This window comes from Physcomitrium patens, chromosome 22, assembly GCF_059467195.1.
Source record: "Physcomitrium patens ecotype Gransden chromosome 22, ASM5946719v1, whole genome shotgun sequence".
Classification (NCBI taxonomy): Eukaryota; Viridiplantae; Streptophyta; class Bryopsida; order Funariales; family Funariaceae; genus Physcomitrium; species Physcomitrium patens.
In genome coordinates this window covers 8,291,631-8,309,256 of record NC_143431.1, presented here as the reverse complement: position 1 = coordinate 8,309,256, position 17,626 = coordinate 8,291,631, and the positions used below count along the sequence as shown (strand labels likewise).

The following is a 17,626-nucleotide window of genomic DNA, read 5'->3' as shown; positions in this document are numbered from 1 at the left end:
TAGAGTATTTCCATTTGTAATTGTTATTGTTATCATTTTGAAAATTCATATAATTATTACATTATGTAGCATTAATGATTTTTTTTTTTTTTTTTTTTTTTTTTACAACAGTTTTGTATTTAAAATCAAATTAGAAGTGGAGTGTTATTACAATAAAGCCAATCTAATTTATACATGTGATTTTTTTGATTTTTCACGAGGCTTACATTAAAACGTGAAGACATTTGAATTTTAAGAGAATTATACAACAAGTTAATGTTATTTAGGAATGCACAATTTGATGCATATGCAGTAATTTGCAATAAAAATATCATTCTTTGTATATACTTCTTAAAGAGTTTGTAAATCAGAGAGTGTGGGATTGTTTTAATCATTGTGTAATGTATTCTCATAATTTGTGTTCAAATATTTTTCAATCAATTAAATCATACAAACAATACTCTCTCTATACATACATACACACACACATATTCTGTATTATCACTGACATTATTTGGTAATTTGAAATACAAGTATTTCAGGACCTGGGCATGTGTATGAACATATATATATTTCACGGCATCTTTTAATCAACACAAACGTTGTAGCTAACAACAAAAAGGAGTTCAACAAGTTGTTGGATTATAAACATTAACAAACAAACATACAACAACAGTTGCACTAAGAATTTAAATTTCCCCTAAACTTAGATAACAAATAGCAAATTATATCTACATTGACATGATGCCAAAACTTCTCAACATATACATATTTTACTAAGGAATTGGGATGATGTTAGGTACCCAAGTGGCATAACGCATTTAAGTGAGATCTGCGCAAACTAATGATTTAGGGAGCTTACTAATATAGAGAGGTGTAATAATGCTCCTGTGGAAAATACATAAAGCTAATAGTAACTAACAAACTAAGTTTGGATGAATGAAACAACGAGGGTATCAACTATTCATTCATCCACTCGATCCAGAACACCAAATGGAATCATTCCCTTCACACAGAGGTGAACCCCACAAGGGACTGAAAGTGACAGCACCCATAATGAAGAGGTACACACCTTCGTAGAAGCAGGCGGGTTAAACATGGAGGGCCATTATGAAAGAACTGCCCAAAAAAGTGCATGTGGCCCAGGTTCGGGAGAACAGTTACGAAATGGAATTTGGCGTTGGGGCGAAGGCTAATTACGACTCAGAACAGCCACCCCCCGCTACCTCCTCCACCATGGCTGCGAGAGCCAGCCAGCACGCGCTTGCGATGGAGGCAAGATCGTACGGATGCAGGGGCGTCGTGAGTTGAGATCGCCGCGTCGGGTGGGGCTCTATAAGCATTCAGTTGCCCCAGAGCGCACTGCGGAACCTGTTCTCCGAGTCCCTCTATCTCCTCCTCCTTTGCTCCGTTGCACCATTCGGGCGGTGGTGGTGCTGCTGCCATTTTTGTTTTAGTTCCAGATCTGGTGCTGAAGCTCGTCGTCGTTGCCGTCGTCGCAGATATCTTTACAATGTAAGCTTTACTGCACTTGCGCTTGTAGTATTATTGAAGTTGTACATTGTGTTTTTTTCACACTGTTTGTCGGGAGGACGAGTAAGGAAAATGCGCTTTCAGGACTTGAGTGCAGCGGGGTTTGTAGTGAGTGAAATAACTAGTGTAACTGAGGTCCTTTATGTTTGTTACGTTTTCTTTACATGCCATTGTTGTTTTCTTGTGGATGAGTGTCTTTTTGTACCATTGCTAGAATGTTACCTGTTTGAGAGGTTTTTGTGGTCTTCCTCTTTCGTCCTTCCCAACTTCCGTACTCCGGAAGCCGATCGTGCCTTACTGCACACCTGAGTCTCTATGCTTGATTTAGAGATGTATTTTTTTAAAACGACTTGGAAGTGCAAACTCTGGTAGATTATGGCCTTCAAAATATCTGTCCGAAGCATGTCAGGGGTTTGGAAAAACCAACCCCACCGGGTGTTAGTTGGCAAGCACTTGATGCGACAAAGATGATAGTACAAATGTACGACTCTAAATAGACATTGCGTTGAAGGGACATTTTACTCCAGTTTCTATTGGGGCAGCCCCTTAGCCAAACTCTCGGCCTGAAGAACTTGCATGCGATGTGGTTTGCCTGGTCAGATGGAGACATTTCTTTTCACCTCCGAATCCGTGAACGAGGGTCACCCCGACAAGCTGTGCGACCAGGTGTCGGACGCCGTCCTGGATGCGTGCCTGGAGCAGGACCCTGACAGCAAGGTGGCTTGCGAGACGTGCACGAAGACGAACATGGTGATGGTGTTCGGAGAGATCACGACGAAGGCGGTGGTGGACTACGAGAAGATCGTGCGCGACACATGCCGCGAGATTGGGTTCACGTCGGACGATGTGGGACTGGATGCAGACAAGTGCAAGGTGCTGATGAACTTGGAGGCGCAGAGCCCGGACATTGCCCAGGGTGTGCACGGGCACTTCACGAAGAAGCCAGAGGAGATCGGCGCGGGCGACCAAGGACACATGTTCGGGTATGCGACGGACGAGACGGAGGAGCTGATGCCACTGACGCACGTGCTGGCGACGAAGCTGGGCGCGAAGCTGACGGAGGTGCGGAAGAACGGGACGTGCGCGTGGCTGCGGCCGGACGGGAAGACGCAGGTGACGGTGGAGTACAAGAACGAGGGGGGTGCGATGGTGCCGTTGAGGGTGCACACGGTGCTGATATCGACGCAGCACGACGAGACGGTGACGAACGACCAGATCGCGGCGGACCTGAAGCAGTATGTGATAAAGCCTGTGATTCCGGAGAAGTACATGGACGAGAACACGATTTTCCACCTGAACCCGTCGGGGCGGTTCGTGATCGGGGGGCCGCACGGGGACGCGGGGCTGACGGGGAGGAAGATTATCATCGACACGTACGGGGGGTGGGGAGCGCACGGAGGAGGCGCATTTTCGGGGAAGGACCCGACGAAGGTGGACAGGAGCGGGGCGTACATTGTGCGGCAGGCGGCGAAGAGCATCGTGGCGGCGGGGCTGGCTCGGCGGTGCATCGTGCAGGTGTCGTACGCGATCGGGGTGCCGGAGCCGCTGTCGGTGTTCGTGGACACATACGGGACGGGGAAGATTCACGACTCGGAGATATTGAAGCTGGTGAAGGAGAACTTCGACTTCAGGCCGGGGATGATGTGCATCAACTTGGACTTGAAGCGAGGCGGGAACAGGAGGTTCCAGAAGACGGCGGCGTACGGGCACTTCGGGAGGAACGACCCGGACTTCACGTGGGAGGTGGTGAAGCCGCTGAAGTGGGAGAAGACGGAGGCGTAGAGGGAGTGGGAGTGGGATTGGGAGTGGGATGATGTAGGGATATGATGAGGGGACGGGGTGATATGAGCTCCCCCCTGTGTGTAGCGTGCGGTGCGGTGGGAAAGGGAAAGCACGGACAATATTCTTTTCTGTTGGCGGTGGCTGTGATGGTGTGATCGGGTGATGGTGTGATCGGGGAGGGAGATAGAGAGCGGGAATGGGAATGTGGGGGTGAAGGGGGAGGTAGGGAGTAGGTGGTGTATGGCAACTGCATGATGAACAGAAGGTTGATGATTTTTGATGACGCTGGATATTGTATGGTAATTGGAATGGAGAGTTGGGGTGCAGTCGGCGAAGCCGGGTGTGCAGGATTGAATAGTGGTGGGATGAGGTCCACCATTACTGATCTCAAAATTGTATGTGGTGGATGAGTTTTATGTGCATTTTTATATTCTGAATTCTCTGATCAAGATGTGTATTTTTTGTGCATATCACTGTGTTTGAACCTTCTCAGTTTTTTTCCTGACTAAATGGCAAAGTGTTATTTGGAAAGTTGGTATGGCCCTAAATTGCAAAGCAAAATACTTACTGGGTGTGACAAATCATTTTACACATGACAGATTCTTCACCGGTGAAGAGTACATATTTTCGTTGTGGAAGAGTCGAAAGTCTATATGTGATGAATGTGCAATCTAATGGATATTTCTTCATTTAGATTGTACCTGGAGAATATAATATCTTTTGACTATTCCAAAATAGCGACCAAGTGTAGCGGAATTAACTCTACAAGACCGAATATAGCTGCGAAGGGTTGTAGCACGGAGCGAATTCTTTCCGCCTCTGCTAGATCCAGCAGCCTTCTGCTTGTCTGATGAGCCAGTCACTGACATATTATGCTTTAAGAACCCTGAAGGCGTGCGTCTTGGCGAAGTCAAATGACACTGTTGCTTAAACCCATCAACGATAAATCTGTGTGATCGTCACACTCCTCTTTTTGCGTTTTTTCACTTATGAACTGTGGGTGTACTGTTTGAAAAGGTGTAGAGAGTGAAGAACGCTATTTAAAAATTGATGTGTCGAAAACGAGCGTCACGTGGGAGAATATGATGCTGGGTTATGTTTCTGGCTTTCTGATGTGCTTATTTATAGTGCATGTTTAACCTGAAACTTATCTACAAATATTTTCGTAAACGAACACGGCTGTCGCACTGAAAAGAAATTGAAAAGATTGATTGATATGATGCGTCAGCATTCAATGCCACGTTTGAGCAGCTGCACAACTTGTGGAAAAACAAAAATGGTTAAACTTCTATCACAACGTAACATTTCTTAAAATGTCAGGTAGCAAATAACAGATAGAACACATGATGGAAAAATATTTTGAATTTCAACAATTTACATTTTTCCTTGGAGATTATAGAACAAATACGTGATGAATACAGATCAAGTATCTATGTGAAAGTAAGAAGTGTTTGTGTGCAATTTTTTTTTTTTTTTTTTTTTTTTTTTTTTTTCTTCATTTCATAACATATTTCATGTATTTTTTTTATCTACTATCAAAATCTTATTAATTTTATTTAGAAAATATTTTACTGTGAGAAAGAGTTTTCCAAGTTTCACCGTTTCAAATTTCAAAGTACATTTTTATTTTTTATTTTTTATATTTTCAGCATATAAAAACACAATTATCTCATATTGATCTTGATTATTGTGACACATATTTAAAATTTTTTCTAATTAATTATTGGACAAATTTTTGATTTTAGAGTTTATTTCAAAGTTTAATGTCCATCTATTGAATATCTTACTAATTTTATAATTTAATATTTTAATGTTTGATACTGCATATGCTTAGAGTTTCAATATGGATGTTTTGATATTCTAATCTGGTTCTTAGTTTTTTATTTTACTTTCAATGCTTACTTGGACTTCATAATTTACCCTATCGATGCTTGAGTCCATGCTAAGGTGTGGGCAGTCTTCTCTAATGTGCGTTGCTATATATATATATATATATATATAATTCATTTAATCGAATGTGTAATTCCCCTATTAGATATGAGAGATTATCATTTTTGATTTTGTAAAGTGAGATATATTTTTTGAGGTACTATACGTTCATCCGTGGAACTGTTCTTAGGTGGTGTCTGCATTTGTCGTTGTACTAGTGTGGCTGAGAGCAAAAACATGTGAATTAGCTGATATTGAAATGATTCTGTAATATCCAGTAATGGATTCATGTACTAGTTGGAACTTATGTATTCAATGCACACAGATTTTTGGATCTGGTGTCTAGTTGTGACAAAAACTATTGAGATCTAAAATACATACTTGTTATATGTGTTTCTTTTGCACCTTTTTTCAATAATAATAATCTGGAATGGGTTGTTTGGATTCCTACAGAAGGATGGTTTGGAGCTTAAACTCTGGTAGTTGTTATATTTAGCACAAATTATGGTTCCTTCGTACTTGTGAAGGACTACTCACTTGGACACTGCAAGGTCGCTCCCTTTCTCACACAGCTTCTGAGGTTCAAGCTTTCATCTCTTCTATGTTGCGGTTGTGATATCTTTTTCGTTAAATGACTTTACCAATGTATACTTCCTCTGGTTATTTGTACTCACAGTTGAGGAGCATGAGTACTTGTTTGCATTATGAATCGCACTCATCACTTCAAGCAAATGAAATGTACCACTTGCCAGCCTATTTTAAAGTGGTTGCGTACAGGTGGAGTTGGAGTACAATGCTTTCTGGCTGAATAATGTGACAAACTTGGTGATTTCCCCTGAATTCAAGTGAAAGCACAAACTGCCATTAGAGTTTGCTGTCTCATCACAAGCAGCAACAATGGCGAATAGATTATTAAATTCTCAACATTTTAGAAGTTCAAACAATCCAACAACTTTTAATGTGGCTTGAAACCACTGCGAAAATGATTCATTACATAGAATGTCACGTAGCAAACTTGTCACTATGATGTACTCTATTTTAATCAATATTCAATAATCAAATGTTACAGAACCAAAAGCTTTAGACACTGTCTACTTCCACTCCAGTGTCTGGAATATCAAGGAACAGACTGCAATACATGGAACACAGCTGAATCCCATCAATACATGAAAACTGAAGGCAGTAACACCCGATTATTCACTTGCTATGATCTACATTCTCAATTTTTATGTGAGCACACATGTCGGAAGAGAGAGAGAGAGAGAGAGAGAGAGATAGATAAGGATAGAACATAGAGTTACCTGCAAACCTGTTGCTAATATGTACACATTGACCTAAATTTTATTAGATGACACAAGGTTATATATAGTTGAAGTTACGCGCCGCAATAAAGCCACACTGGGATAACTTTGTACCCCACACTTTGAATCACTGCAAAAACTAAGGGAGCAAATCCTAAAAAATGATCAAGCTCCACTACCCACAAACTTCCAAAACTCATACTGAATAGACACGACTGGCTCATGCTTTCGCTGGATAATATGTTATGTTGACGGTGCGATTGGTAGCGCCGAACCTAAGAATATGTCCGCAATTGGTGACGTTTAAATTGGAAGCCGCTCAAATGACCTCTGCTTGATTTGCGTGGATGTGGGTGCTCTCTCCCAAGTGTCCATTCGATGCCTTCAACTTCGTAATCAGAAGCATCTTACTGCAGTCAAGATCATGTATCCGTTTGTCTTCATATGTAAATGCGACCGCTTTGAGTGGTAATGTTATGCACTGCTATTCTTGTGTGATTTCTACTTTGTGGTATTTAAAAAGGGCTTCTTGAGCAACAAGATGAGTAAGCTGCAGAAGAGGATTAAGTGCGTCTCTGAAAATGTTGTCCATGAACTTGCTTATAGTGGTGCATTGATGATTCTTCTTCGTCTTCTTCATCTCCTTTGTGTCTCTCTCTCTCTCTCTCTCTCTCTCTCTCGTGCTCACCCTATCTCCCTCCCTTTCTGGTTTTATTGAATTGTGATTACTAAGTTCTTTTTGTGTTTTTTTGGGAATTGTGTTATGGTTACTTGATCAGTGTAGAATGTGTATGAAAGGCACCAGAAGGTGGTGGACGGGTGAAATTGGGTTTCTTCATAAATTTGATCATTGGGATTCATTTTCTTCGACAGTGGGTTGCTACCCCGCAATGTTCTTAACCATTTGCTTTCTAATGATCCCAAGGTTGTGACAATTATTCACCAGCATCTGCATATTCTGCACCTTCTCAGAAACCTTCACTTGCTTGAAGTGGCCCTGTCGAATTTGCTTCACCATGTTCAAGTTGCGAATGAGTCCAGTAACCACAGAAATTATGTCCTACATGTTAACAATGATATCTGATTACTCTCTCAAGAATCTTCATTACAGGTTTGGTCTTTGATACATAAGTAAAAGATTATATAGTTTATGTAGTTATATCCGATTCTAAAACATCCATGCTATTTAATTATTGTTTTGAGATAAAAAAAAAAAAAAACCAATGATATTCATTTCTCAAAGTACCAAATTCTATTGTGAATGTTAGTTTAATAATTTCTAATTAAGAAATTTGCAGCTTAACTTATTCTAGTCAAAAAATTTAATATTTGATAAGATTTATTATCATATCATGAAAAAAAAAAAAAAAAAAAGTCATCCAATTCGCATTTATACAGGCGAATTTGAAATTGTCAAGAAAACAAATATATGATGCAGTCTAGAATCAACACAACTTTCTTTCATAAGAGATAGTAGTGGAAACTGAACAAAAATTGAAGGTACTGTAATGAAAATTTGAATTACTGAATTCTTGAAAAACTTGAAAAAATATAATTAAATGAATATTGTATGAATGAAAAAATTGGAGGGGTTTTATTCAGGGACAGTTAATTTCTGACTGTAATGTTGTTTTTGATTTCATATCTTTTACCAAAAGTAATGGTGTAATTTATATAACAAGATATATTATAATCTGTATCCTCAAATTTTACATATGTTTTTATGCGTTACTAAGAATTTCATATTTAATGTTATTTTTCATATCATACAACTCTGATGTTACTTCTAATTTTGTAAACATTAAATTTTATTTATTTATTTGTAATTGGATGCATTTCATTTAGAAAGGTCTTTGTTCAAAAATTGAAAGTACCGATAAACCCTTTTTCACTGAATATATATATATATATAATTATTTTCATTCTGGGGTGCGGCAATTGTGCTTAAAGTGTCAGTGCCCCAGCCCCATATTTCCATTGTCCTCGTCAATCAAATAAAGGCTTTGTTTAGCCAGATTTTGATTGTCTTTAAAAAATTGGTTAGTTTATTGGAAACTTACACGAGTTATTGAAGTGCTTATTATGAAGAGACGTGTCCCTAGCCAAAGTGTTCTATAACTATCAATACATATGATTAAACATTTCTTTTGCCATTCAAGTGTTAGGCCATTCAATGTGTATATTGATAATTTTACTCATGTTTTAATTTTTAAAGTTTTACTCGAGTTCAATTTGTATTTATAAAAGATTAAGAATATCCAAGCTTAATATTATCAATTGTAATATTTTAAAGATTTGATGTGGATTAAATAATTTTTTTATTACTCAACAAAGTTCTACAAATGGTAGCTATTTTATTTATTTATGTTTTTCTATTAACAAACCTTGATTTATTTTCAATCACATCATCTTATTTGTATTTATCTACAAGCTTTGTGAAACTTACATATTTTTTACCCTTGATATATTCATCATTTAATATTTTCAAAAGCGATTTAATTCTAAAAAAATTATAACTCATAAAAAAGATAAAACTCAATTCGAAATTGTGATATGGAGGGCCAAAATCTCCGAACATCTGGTTACAATTCTCTACGACAGCAACAAAAATTAGTTCTTCAACCCTCATCTTTTTACCCACTTTTAAAACAACCATACAAAGAACAATTAGAGGCTATGCATTTAAAAACATTCTTAGCTCCATTTTCATTAAAATGCATAGTTGTTTCTTATAAATTTGTGATTAACAAAACTGATTGGCTCTATAAATGCTATAGGTTACAATTAAGAGAACTAAAATACATAGAAGATTGTTTGGTAGAAACAATGAATAAGGGAAAATTAAACCTTCCACCAAGTCCTCTTCCTTCATTTCCCGGATACAATCCTCTATTGTGGAACAACCCAAAAGAGTTTACGGATTTAGGAAGTAAAGAGTCAAAAGTAGAAGATTATTGGCCAACTTGGGATAAAAGATTGGAAATGTCACGGACTAATCAAATCAATGCCACTCAAAAGATTGTTGAAAACTCCAAAAATGCATATTCTGACCAACTTTAAAAAAAAAACAAATCCTTCTTTTAAAACTTTTTATCAAAGTAATTGGTGCAATGGATATGAAATAACAGTCTAATCTATATTTTAAAAAGAGGTTCACAAAACTTCTTAAGAAATGGGTTGTCAATGTTGCTTAATGTACACAACAGATAATGTGTTTTACTTTTTGCTTTCTCTCTTTTTATCTGTTTTTTTGGCTTAAATACAATTTACATTAACTTGAATAATAATCAAAAAGTTAAAAAAAACTCTTCACATTTATCTTAATTGAGTATTTCTCGGGTAAAATATGAAATTTTATTGATGTTTTTGAATTGATTGGTAACGATCTTTTTTTTTCTTTTTTCTTTTTTTTTTCAACACAAGTTTTTTGGAATATTTGTTCTATTTTTGATAATGTAATAATCAATTTGCTGCAAAAGACTTCAATCATTTCGAGAGAAAACATACTTTTAAAAAACCAAAGAGTACATATTTCTAATTTCTAATTAAGTGAATTAATATAAATATAAATATACATATATATATATATATATATATATATATATATTACAACAACTGTGACAATTCGAATTTATAGAATTTCGTTCCTGAGGTCTGAAAGAATCCAAATATTAAAAATTAATTTTTTTATTTGTTTAGAAAATCAGAGCATTAAGTTTGTTTCCATACACTAGCATAATCTATGAACAGAACACTCAAATTGTTACCCAAATATCTACTTTTGCAGAACTGAACAAACATTTCATCAACTACACAACATGGCCATTGGCACGATCCCACCATACTTGCAGAGCAAGAAAAGCATTCTCCACGAAATGCTCCAAAACTTAACATTCATTTTCATATCACAACAATACATGATGTCCTTCGGAGCTGCTTCACACCGACTGTGTCGGTAGCCGGACTCTTGCCCTAGAAATTGCTGCTCAGATTGCCGTGAACTGGGTCGTTTGATTGTTTGATTGATCGACTGTATGTGTGTGTATGAATATATATATATATATATATATATATACATATACGTGTGTGTGTGTGTTCATTCATTTTACACATAGTAAACCATGCCAACCTGAATGAGGCTTGTGTGCGGGATGTTCAGCGCCACCGCGGGCTCCCGACAGTTCCTGCGCAGAAAGCTGTAGACAAAATTGATGGCGAACTTCTTCAGCCACGAGGACGAAGGCTTAGCCCTCACGTAAGAATGGCCCATCACATACGCGATGCCGGCCTCCTTGGCATCAGCCAGGTCTGCTAGCTCCTTCCGCACCTCAGCATTCACGTGGTTGTCGCTGGGCTTGGGCAGGTTGAAGTGCACATGCCTTTTCGGCGAGGTGATGCCGTCTGAGGACTGCATCCGACCATGGTGATCAGAATCTACGACGGTGATTAGTATGCTAGTGTTAGTTTGGTTGCATGGTTTAGGGTAGAATTTCGGGTTGCATGGAATTGACACACTTTGACTATGGTTGCTTACCTCCAAGCTGTCCGCAGCGTTGGCTGGCATGTCTGTGCTCCAGGCGGTCTCTGCGACTGATCGCGTGCTGCCTAGAGCACCCATGACTGTCATGCGGCTGTCCTGTGGCATTTCACCCCTGGATTGCGCCCATGGGGCTGCACTCTCGGTTCGGATGAACTCAGCAAGGTTGTAGATGAGCTGGCTTTCAAACTCGCTTTCGTCGTTTGTGTATGTGTCCTTGTATCCAGACCGAACCACGTATCTGCCACCAGTAGAAACGGTTAATCTTCGTTTTAGAAAGAGCTTTTTGCATGTTCCTAACAAAGGACACAGTTGCTGTTAGTTCTAAGCATCAGGTGAGGGTATTGTATAACTGGGTGTCTTGGGTTGACAAGCTTGAGTCGTGGGTTGAGAATAAGAAACGACAAAGAATGGGCGAGTGTTTCACCTGTACATACGATAATCTCTACAACCGACGCGCCCAACCAGGTAGCGCTCGTCGGGAGGGACAAAGGGAACCGGCGCAGACTTTATGCAAACGAAAACCAGAATTTGGTGGAAGGCTGGGAGATTAGTGACAAAGTGAGAGAAGATGGCCGGCACACCGGTAAGAAGCTCTGTGTAGATCAGCCCGATGCCAGGAACACGGACAATCCCAAGGCCTGGACCGAGAGTGAGCAACCATTTCATGGACACCTTATTCTGGAGGTCGAATTCGTAGTTCTTGATGGTGCCGTAGTGCCACACATACATGATGGACATGATCACCCCGGCCAGCACCAGCGCCACCCAACCTCCCTGCTTCACTTTGAAGAGTGCCGACGACAAGTAGACTGCCTCAACCAAGGTGAAAACCAGGAAGAAGATACCGGCCGTGAAGATGCTATGCTGCCACACAACGTATATGACAAAGGTCATCAAAAGAGTTGTGGCCAGCATCACGCAAATCACCGAAATACCTGCAGCCACAATCAACCAGAGAAAGCACTTCTATGTAAGTAACTGAGACAAGAAGCAGATGCTTCTGAACTATTGCAAAGCATTCCAAGATGAGGAGAGATGCTGAGTGAAAGGCTAGTGAGCTCATTAGTTTTGCGTGCAAGCTTACCGTAAGCGTTGCCGATTTCAACTGGGCTTTGGAACCCGACTGTGATACTCAAGCTTATGACAAACATGATCCAGTTGATTTCTGGAATGTAAATCTGTCCATGGATTGTACGTGATGTGTGCACCACTTTCACCCAAGGGACAAATCCTAGTGACTGGCACTGCTTGATTATGGAGAACGTCGCAGTAACGGCGCCTTGGCTCCCAACGATCGACACCAACATCGCTGCGATTGATGTCAGCCAACGTATAAAACATGGAGAATGGAGAAGGCTTATACGTCATATCAGCAAACATGAGAAGAAAATCATGCAAAAGACTCAGGTTGAGAGAGAAGAAATACCTACGATGAAGACAGGCCAGAATACAGGTCCTGCACAAAGCATTCAAACTCCATGGAATGAGGATGAATTCGTTCTCTGAGCCAGCTGAACCCAACCTGAAATCTAGAATTGTAATGAAACTAGGAAAGTGCGACAAGATGAAATAATATTTGCTCAGAAATCGTCTTAAAATCTCACCAGGAATGGAATGAAAAAACCCGTGATCAACATCCGCGAGGTTTTTGGATAGATAAGCGGCCTGGCCCATGTACCCGAGCACTAGGCAAGGATACACGATGCATGTGAAGGCAGTCTGCATCACTGCCAGCGGTTTAGAGACTCCAAAACACCAAAACAAGTTCCCTTCTCATGTTACAATCAGAAGCAGAGCAATTCTCAACAAATCATCATGTCTGTGAGGGAGCTGTGATTGATGGTTGCTAGATAGACCTTTATAGACCTTTTTGAAAAATGACCCAAGTCGGCGTACATTGCCTCCGAACCTGCCAAGGAGGGTAAAAGCGAAACCAAGTCAAAGAGGTTGCGAATGTAATCTGAGTAGAAAACACTGTGAAGATGTTGGTTGCAAGAAGTGGGAAGGACCACACGAAGGAATCGAGATAGATGGTCCACCTGTGATACAAAGGAGAACACCCCCAAGAGAAATCCAGCCATCTCTTCCTGATACTTTGAAGAAGTGGTAGATGTAGTATGGGGAGAGTGCGTGAATAATGAGAGGATTGTACGTCACGAGGTTGTATATCCCAACGGCGCAATTGCAAAACAACCACATTAGCACTATGGGTGCGAACATAAACGAGATTCGGTGTGTGCCAAGGTGCTGCAGTCCGAACAGCAGCACCAAGATGCCGCATGACACCAGCACCGCCACACCTGCAACCCACACTCACCCACAGGTCGACATTCATCAGACACCAACAACGCTCACCTCAAAGGTTTCTCGAACACACTCTCAGTCCATGATTTTTGACAAAAAATCTAGAAATGGGTCTGGCGGCAGGAAGAGAAGTGCTCACTCTGTGGTAACTGAGGAGCCGCAACCGAGATTCCAGAAGTTGCTGACAAAACTGTCAAAAAAATAGCACCAACGACGAGCATGAACATGAGTGATTCCTCCGCCATAGTCGAAGTGAGATATATTCTGATTGGTTCAGATAGAAACCTAAATTTTTAGTGAAAAATGGGTAAATTAATTTCATAGTAGCATCATAGCTGGGGCGAAACCAGTGAAGAACGAGATTGAGAAGGCTTTGTGCAATAGCAAGAAGTGTGAAGGAAAGCCATACCTGCAATAGAAGGAGTGAGAATGCCATTGCCGATGACCATGCAGCTGCCCAGCAATACGACGATGATTAGCCCATTCCTGAGAAATACGTGTTTTTCCAGCAGCCTACAGATTGTTTGTCCGCGCGGCGTCTCTGGCGGCTGCTCTAAATTGTGGGTCAAGAGCTCCGAATCTGCATTCTGCCGATTAAGAATCAAGCTCAGTTTGGCGTGTCGGCACAGCAATGAATACAGCGCGAACGTGCCGCCTTCGCCGTTGTCGTCGGCGTTGAGAATGATGATGGCGTATTTGATGACAGGCACCAAGGTGAGGGTCCAGAAGATGAGAGACAGCACGCCAGAGATCTCGCCCTCCGTCATGTGCGAACGTAGGTCACCTGAAAATGTGCTGCGGAAGACGTACAGCGGCGACACGCACAAATCCCCATACACCACGCCGAAGCTTTGATATGCCAGCATCAGTACCGCTACCATCGACTGCGAGCGACCATGCGTCTACATGCTTCCACTTGCAAATTAGCCCATAGCCCAACGAAAACTTGAAGTTGAAAAGAGAAAAGAAAAAAACCGTCTGGTTCCATGCTTGACTACAGCATGAGTACTAGTTTATTGCAGAACTCCACTGGTTTCTATGATTTCGAGTCGCGATGTGCAACACAAGTCACTCTCTAGAACTTAGAAAACTGGGACCACAATATTCTCTCATATTGGCTGCTACGGACTGAATTTCCCAGGTCCATTTGTGAAAGGAAATTACTCTATAAAACCAAGCAGAGGTGACGGAAGAGATTCCAGAATTGTGGAAGAATATGACTGCTGCTTATCTAAAACGGGCCCCAACGAACAGTCCTAAGTAGGATAATTCCGGTTGGACACAAAGGTTTACTCCTGCGCTGCCTCTACTATCTTGATTTCCATGATCCTCTCAAAATTCAGATCCCTATTAGCTTTGCCAAGTAGAATACTCGTAGATGCAAATGTCCTAAGGTCAGACACTAGTGTGCATCAATATCAGACAAAGAGTACGAAAACAGTCGCAAAATGGGGAGAATGATTTACCCGAGGATTTGGAGACTCGGGATCCATGCTAGCAGGTGAGAGCAGCAATGAGGCTGGCAATTCCGAGCTCGAGTTTTTCTGCACGTTAACACTTGGGTCTCACCTCTGCAGTAGGGGGCGGGGCCTTGAGGCACAAGACCTGTGTCTTTGCTTAGCCGGCTGCACTCTGGCGTCACGATGGAGAGTTGTGGTTCCCATGCCTTATCCAACCTACTTTACAAATCGAACTTCCGACGTTGATCAGTTTTCTGTCTCAACATTGAATCCTCGAACTGTCTATATCAACGTTGAGTACACATTTCACAGGCAGCATCCTCTACACTATGACCGAAAGTGGTAGCAAAATCCACTATGATGGAGGTGTGGTTGCAGCATTAAAGCTCCACTATATTCTTTAGCAACAGCACATGGATTGTACTTGCAATCGAACTCGCACAAGAGTCAGTCATCTCTGGTCTGTGTGTGTGTGTGTGTGTTTGTGTGTGTGAGACGGCTGAGTTTAGACCGTGAAACACAAGCTCAACATATCGCGCCATGGTGGTCAGACCTGACGAGGAACCCAACACTAGTCGTCACAAGATGAGTCAACAACAGAATTGTTCCCACTTCGAAAGCAACGATTCCAAGCAGCGAGCATTATACTACACCCAAATACATAGACGCTAAAATACAAATGTACTCCAGCTCGCATCAGATCCGCGCTGCTGGGTCCACTACTACTTGCCCTTATATACTTGTCTCTCCAGACCTCTCCACCATGGATCTTTAGCCAAGACCAATCTCCGCACCAGGCAATAATCATGAATGGGTACTTCCAGCGGCACCTACGTGTCGATTGCCAGAGTTCGAACACAGCCAGATCTTCATCTCAAAGGGTAGTATAGTCATAATATTTAATAAATAAATAAACAAATAAATCGCGTCAGCATGGAGTCCAGAGTGGATTGTGGGGCCGCAGAGCCTTGAGAGCTTCACTCAGCTCCCCACCCTCGCTTTCAACTCTCTTTTCTGCACTTTCAATCTTCCTGCACATCCCTTTCAAACTTGAGCGTCTCCTAGGTCCAACACTTCAAACAACCCCCCCCCCCCCCCCCCCCCCCCAACTCACTCACTCACCTATGAAAGTTTGGTTTGTTTGCTCTAATCTAGCGAGGCTCTGACGCATTGACTCGTGTCAGAGGAAGGTCAACCGAGTAAGCGTGTAAGATCTCCTCGACGATCACGTTTGGAGGTAAACGCCAATGACTGGCAGCCCTGCAGGCAGACCAGTGGAGGTCGAAAGCCATTCGCCTGCAGCTTTTCCTCCTCCTCCTCCACCATCACCACCGACTTTTGCTACTGTTGTGCTTTACTTTCCCTGTTTTATTGTTGCTCCCCGGTTCATATTATTCTCGAAAAGCTTGTCGTGGCAATGGGCAGTGGATAGTTGTCCCTCCTTCATGCCTGAGCTAGTTAGAAGAAGGACCCCACCAAACCAAAAGGGGAGCCGCTGTTGTTGCGCTGCGGCGTTGCTTCTAAGCTCAGCTGTGTGTTGCGTCCCCTTCCTACTGATGCTAACTTACTGGTTTTCTTTTGCTGTTGCACGTCCTTTTGGTTTGGTTTGGTTTGCATTTTGCTTTGCCCTGGGTTTTGACAGCCTTGGTTTTCCCCTTTGTTGTTGTCCTTGGTGGCCGTGTGGGTTTGACTTGTGGGTCCATGTTGCTCCTTTCTCCATCGCCATCGTGGCTTTTGCAAAGCTTCAGATTCGGCTTCCAAAGTCTGGTGATCTGCCCATGTGGGGTCATGTTTGGCTTCCAATCTATTGATATTTTAACTCTCCTCTAAAAGAAGCACATGAAGAAGAAGAAGAAGATTGAAGAAATAATAATAATAATAATAATAATAAAATAAGGAGTAGAAGAAATAGTGAGAAGAAGCACATGAAGAAGAAGAAGATTGAAGAAATAATAATAATAATAATAAAATAATAAGGAGTAGAAGAAATAGTGAGAAGAAGGCACATAGAACTCATCCACTATGATGGGCCATGTCTACTCAATCTTTGTGTGCCAAGTGGATGGGATAACAAAAACCTTTGTTTATGGGTTTTATATGGTGGTGGAGTAGTGAGTCATTTGTACTGTGACAAGAAAGAGAGAAACTCAAAAAATAGAAGACTTGACGTAGACCAGTCAACTCTCACAACATTCTATCTATGTTGACATTATAGAAAGAATGTTACTATGGTTAGCAATGAAGGATTATCACAAATATTATACTTTATATTGGAAGAGGAGGCCAATCTTAGTTTCTTTTTCCTGTAGACTCTACTAAAAAGAAGAGCAACTTTTTGCTGTTTTCATAGAATGAGACATTTTTGAAGGAAATTAACTTGTGTTTTATTGTCTTATTGGGTATTTTATTCTTAGAGAAACGTTTTTTAAATCATCATTATATTTTAATTTTTATTATCATTATAAGAATTTAAAACTTTGTTATTATTATTGTAACAGCAGTAGTTTGTTTAATGTCATTTTTAGATCATTGTTTTTTTTATTAACTGAATTTTTAAAAAATCATAAAACATGAAAAACAAGTTAAATCTTATTTGTTAATTTCTAGCTATATTACTTTTGGTGAAGTAGCAATTTTTGTTATTTAAAAAAATAGAGATATTCAATAAGAACACACATGGCACAATGTAAGGAATCAACTTATTTTTTGTTTGACCTTATACAAAAAATAACATTATCTAGTTGAAATATAATGATAAAAAAATTTCATTTTTTTAACTTGAATGTTAACATAAATAC

The 17,626-nt window shown here is 40.6% G+C and overlaps 2 protein-coding genes across 2 annotated transcripts; one reads left to right on the top strand and one right to left on the bottom strand.

Moving 5' to 3' along the window:
- The first annotated feature begins 1,356 nt into the window (after positions 1–1,356).
- LOC112275184 (S-adenosylmethionine synthase 1) lies at positions 1,357–3,743 on the top strand. The gene is made up of 2 exons (XM_024505302.2): positions 1,357–1,494; positions 2,113–3,743. Exon 2 carries the CDS (start codon positions 2,113–2,115, stop codon positions 3,292–3,294), a length of 1,182 nt encoding a protein of 393 aa, XP_024361070.1. The 5' UTR covers positions 1,357–1,494; the 3' UTR covers positions 3,295–3,743.
- Positions 3,744–10,193: 6,450 nt separating this feature from the next.
- LOC112275312 (potassium transporter 4) lies at positions 10,194–15,524 on the bottom strand. Its single transcript, XM_073530173.2, has 11 exons — positions 14,835–15,524; positions 13,778–14,270; positions 13,508–13,558; positions 13,104–13,364; positions 12,921–12,973; positions 12,669–12,783; positions 12,491–12,520; positions 12,149–12,373; positions 11,489–11,999; positions 11,059–11,302; positions 10,194–10,932 (listed from the first exon to the last, which is right to left on the bottom strand). The coding sequence occupies exons 1-11, from the start codon at positions 14,859–14,861 to the stop codon at positions 10,630–10,632; spliced, it is 2,313 nt and encodes a 770-aa protein (XP_073386274.1). The 5' UTR covers positions 14,862–15,524; the 3' UTR covers positions 10,194–10,629.
- Positions 15,525–17,626: the final 2,102 nt, after the last annotated feature.

Bases quoted from the DNA above. Each gene is read 5' to 3' on its own strand.
- LOC112275184 (XM_024505302.2), top strand. From the start codon at position 2,113: ATGGAGACATTTCTTTTCACCTCCGAATCCGTGAACGAGGGTCACCCC.
- LOC112275312 (XM_073530173.2), bottom strand. From the start codon at position 14,861: ATGGATCCCGAGTCTCCAAATCCTCGG. The intron at 14,271-14,834 runs GTAAATCATTCT...GGAAGCATGTAG, and splicing joins CCGAGTCTCCAAATCCTCGG to ACGCATGGTCGCTCGCAGTC. The intron at 10,933-11,058 runs GTAAGCAACCAT...GGTCGGATGCAG, and splicing joins ACGCTGCGGACAGCTTGGAG to TCCTCAGACGGCATCACCTC.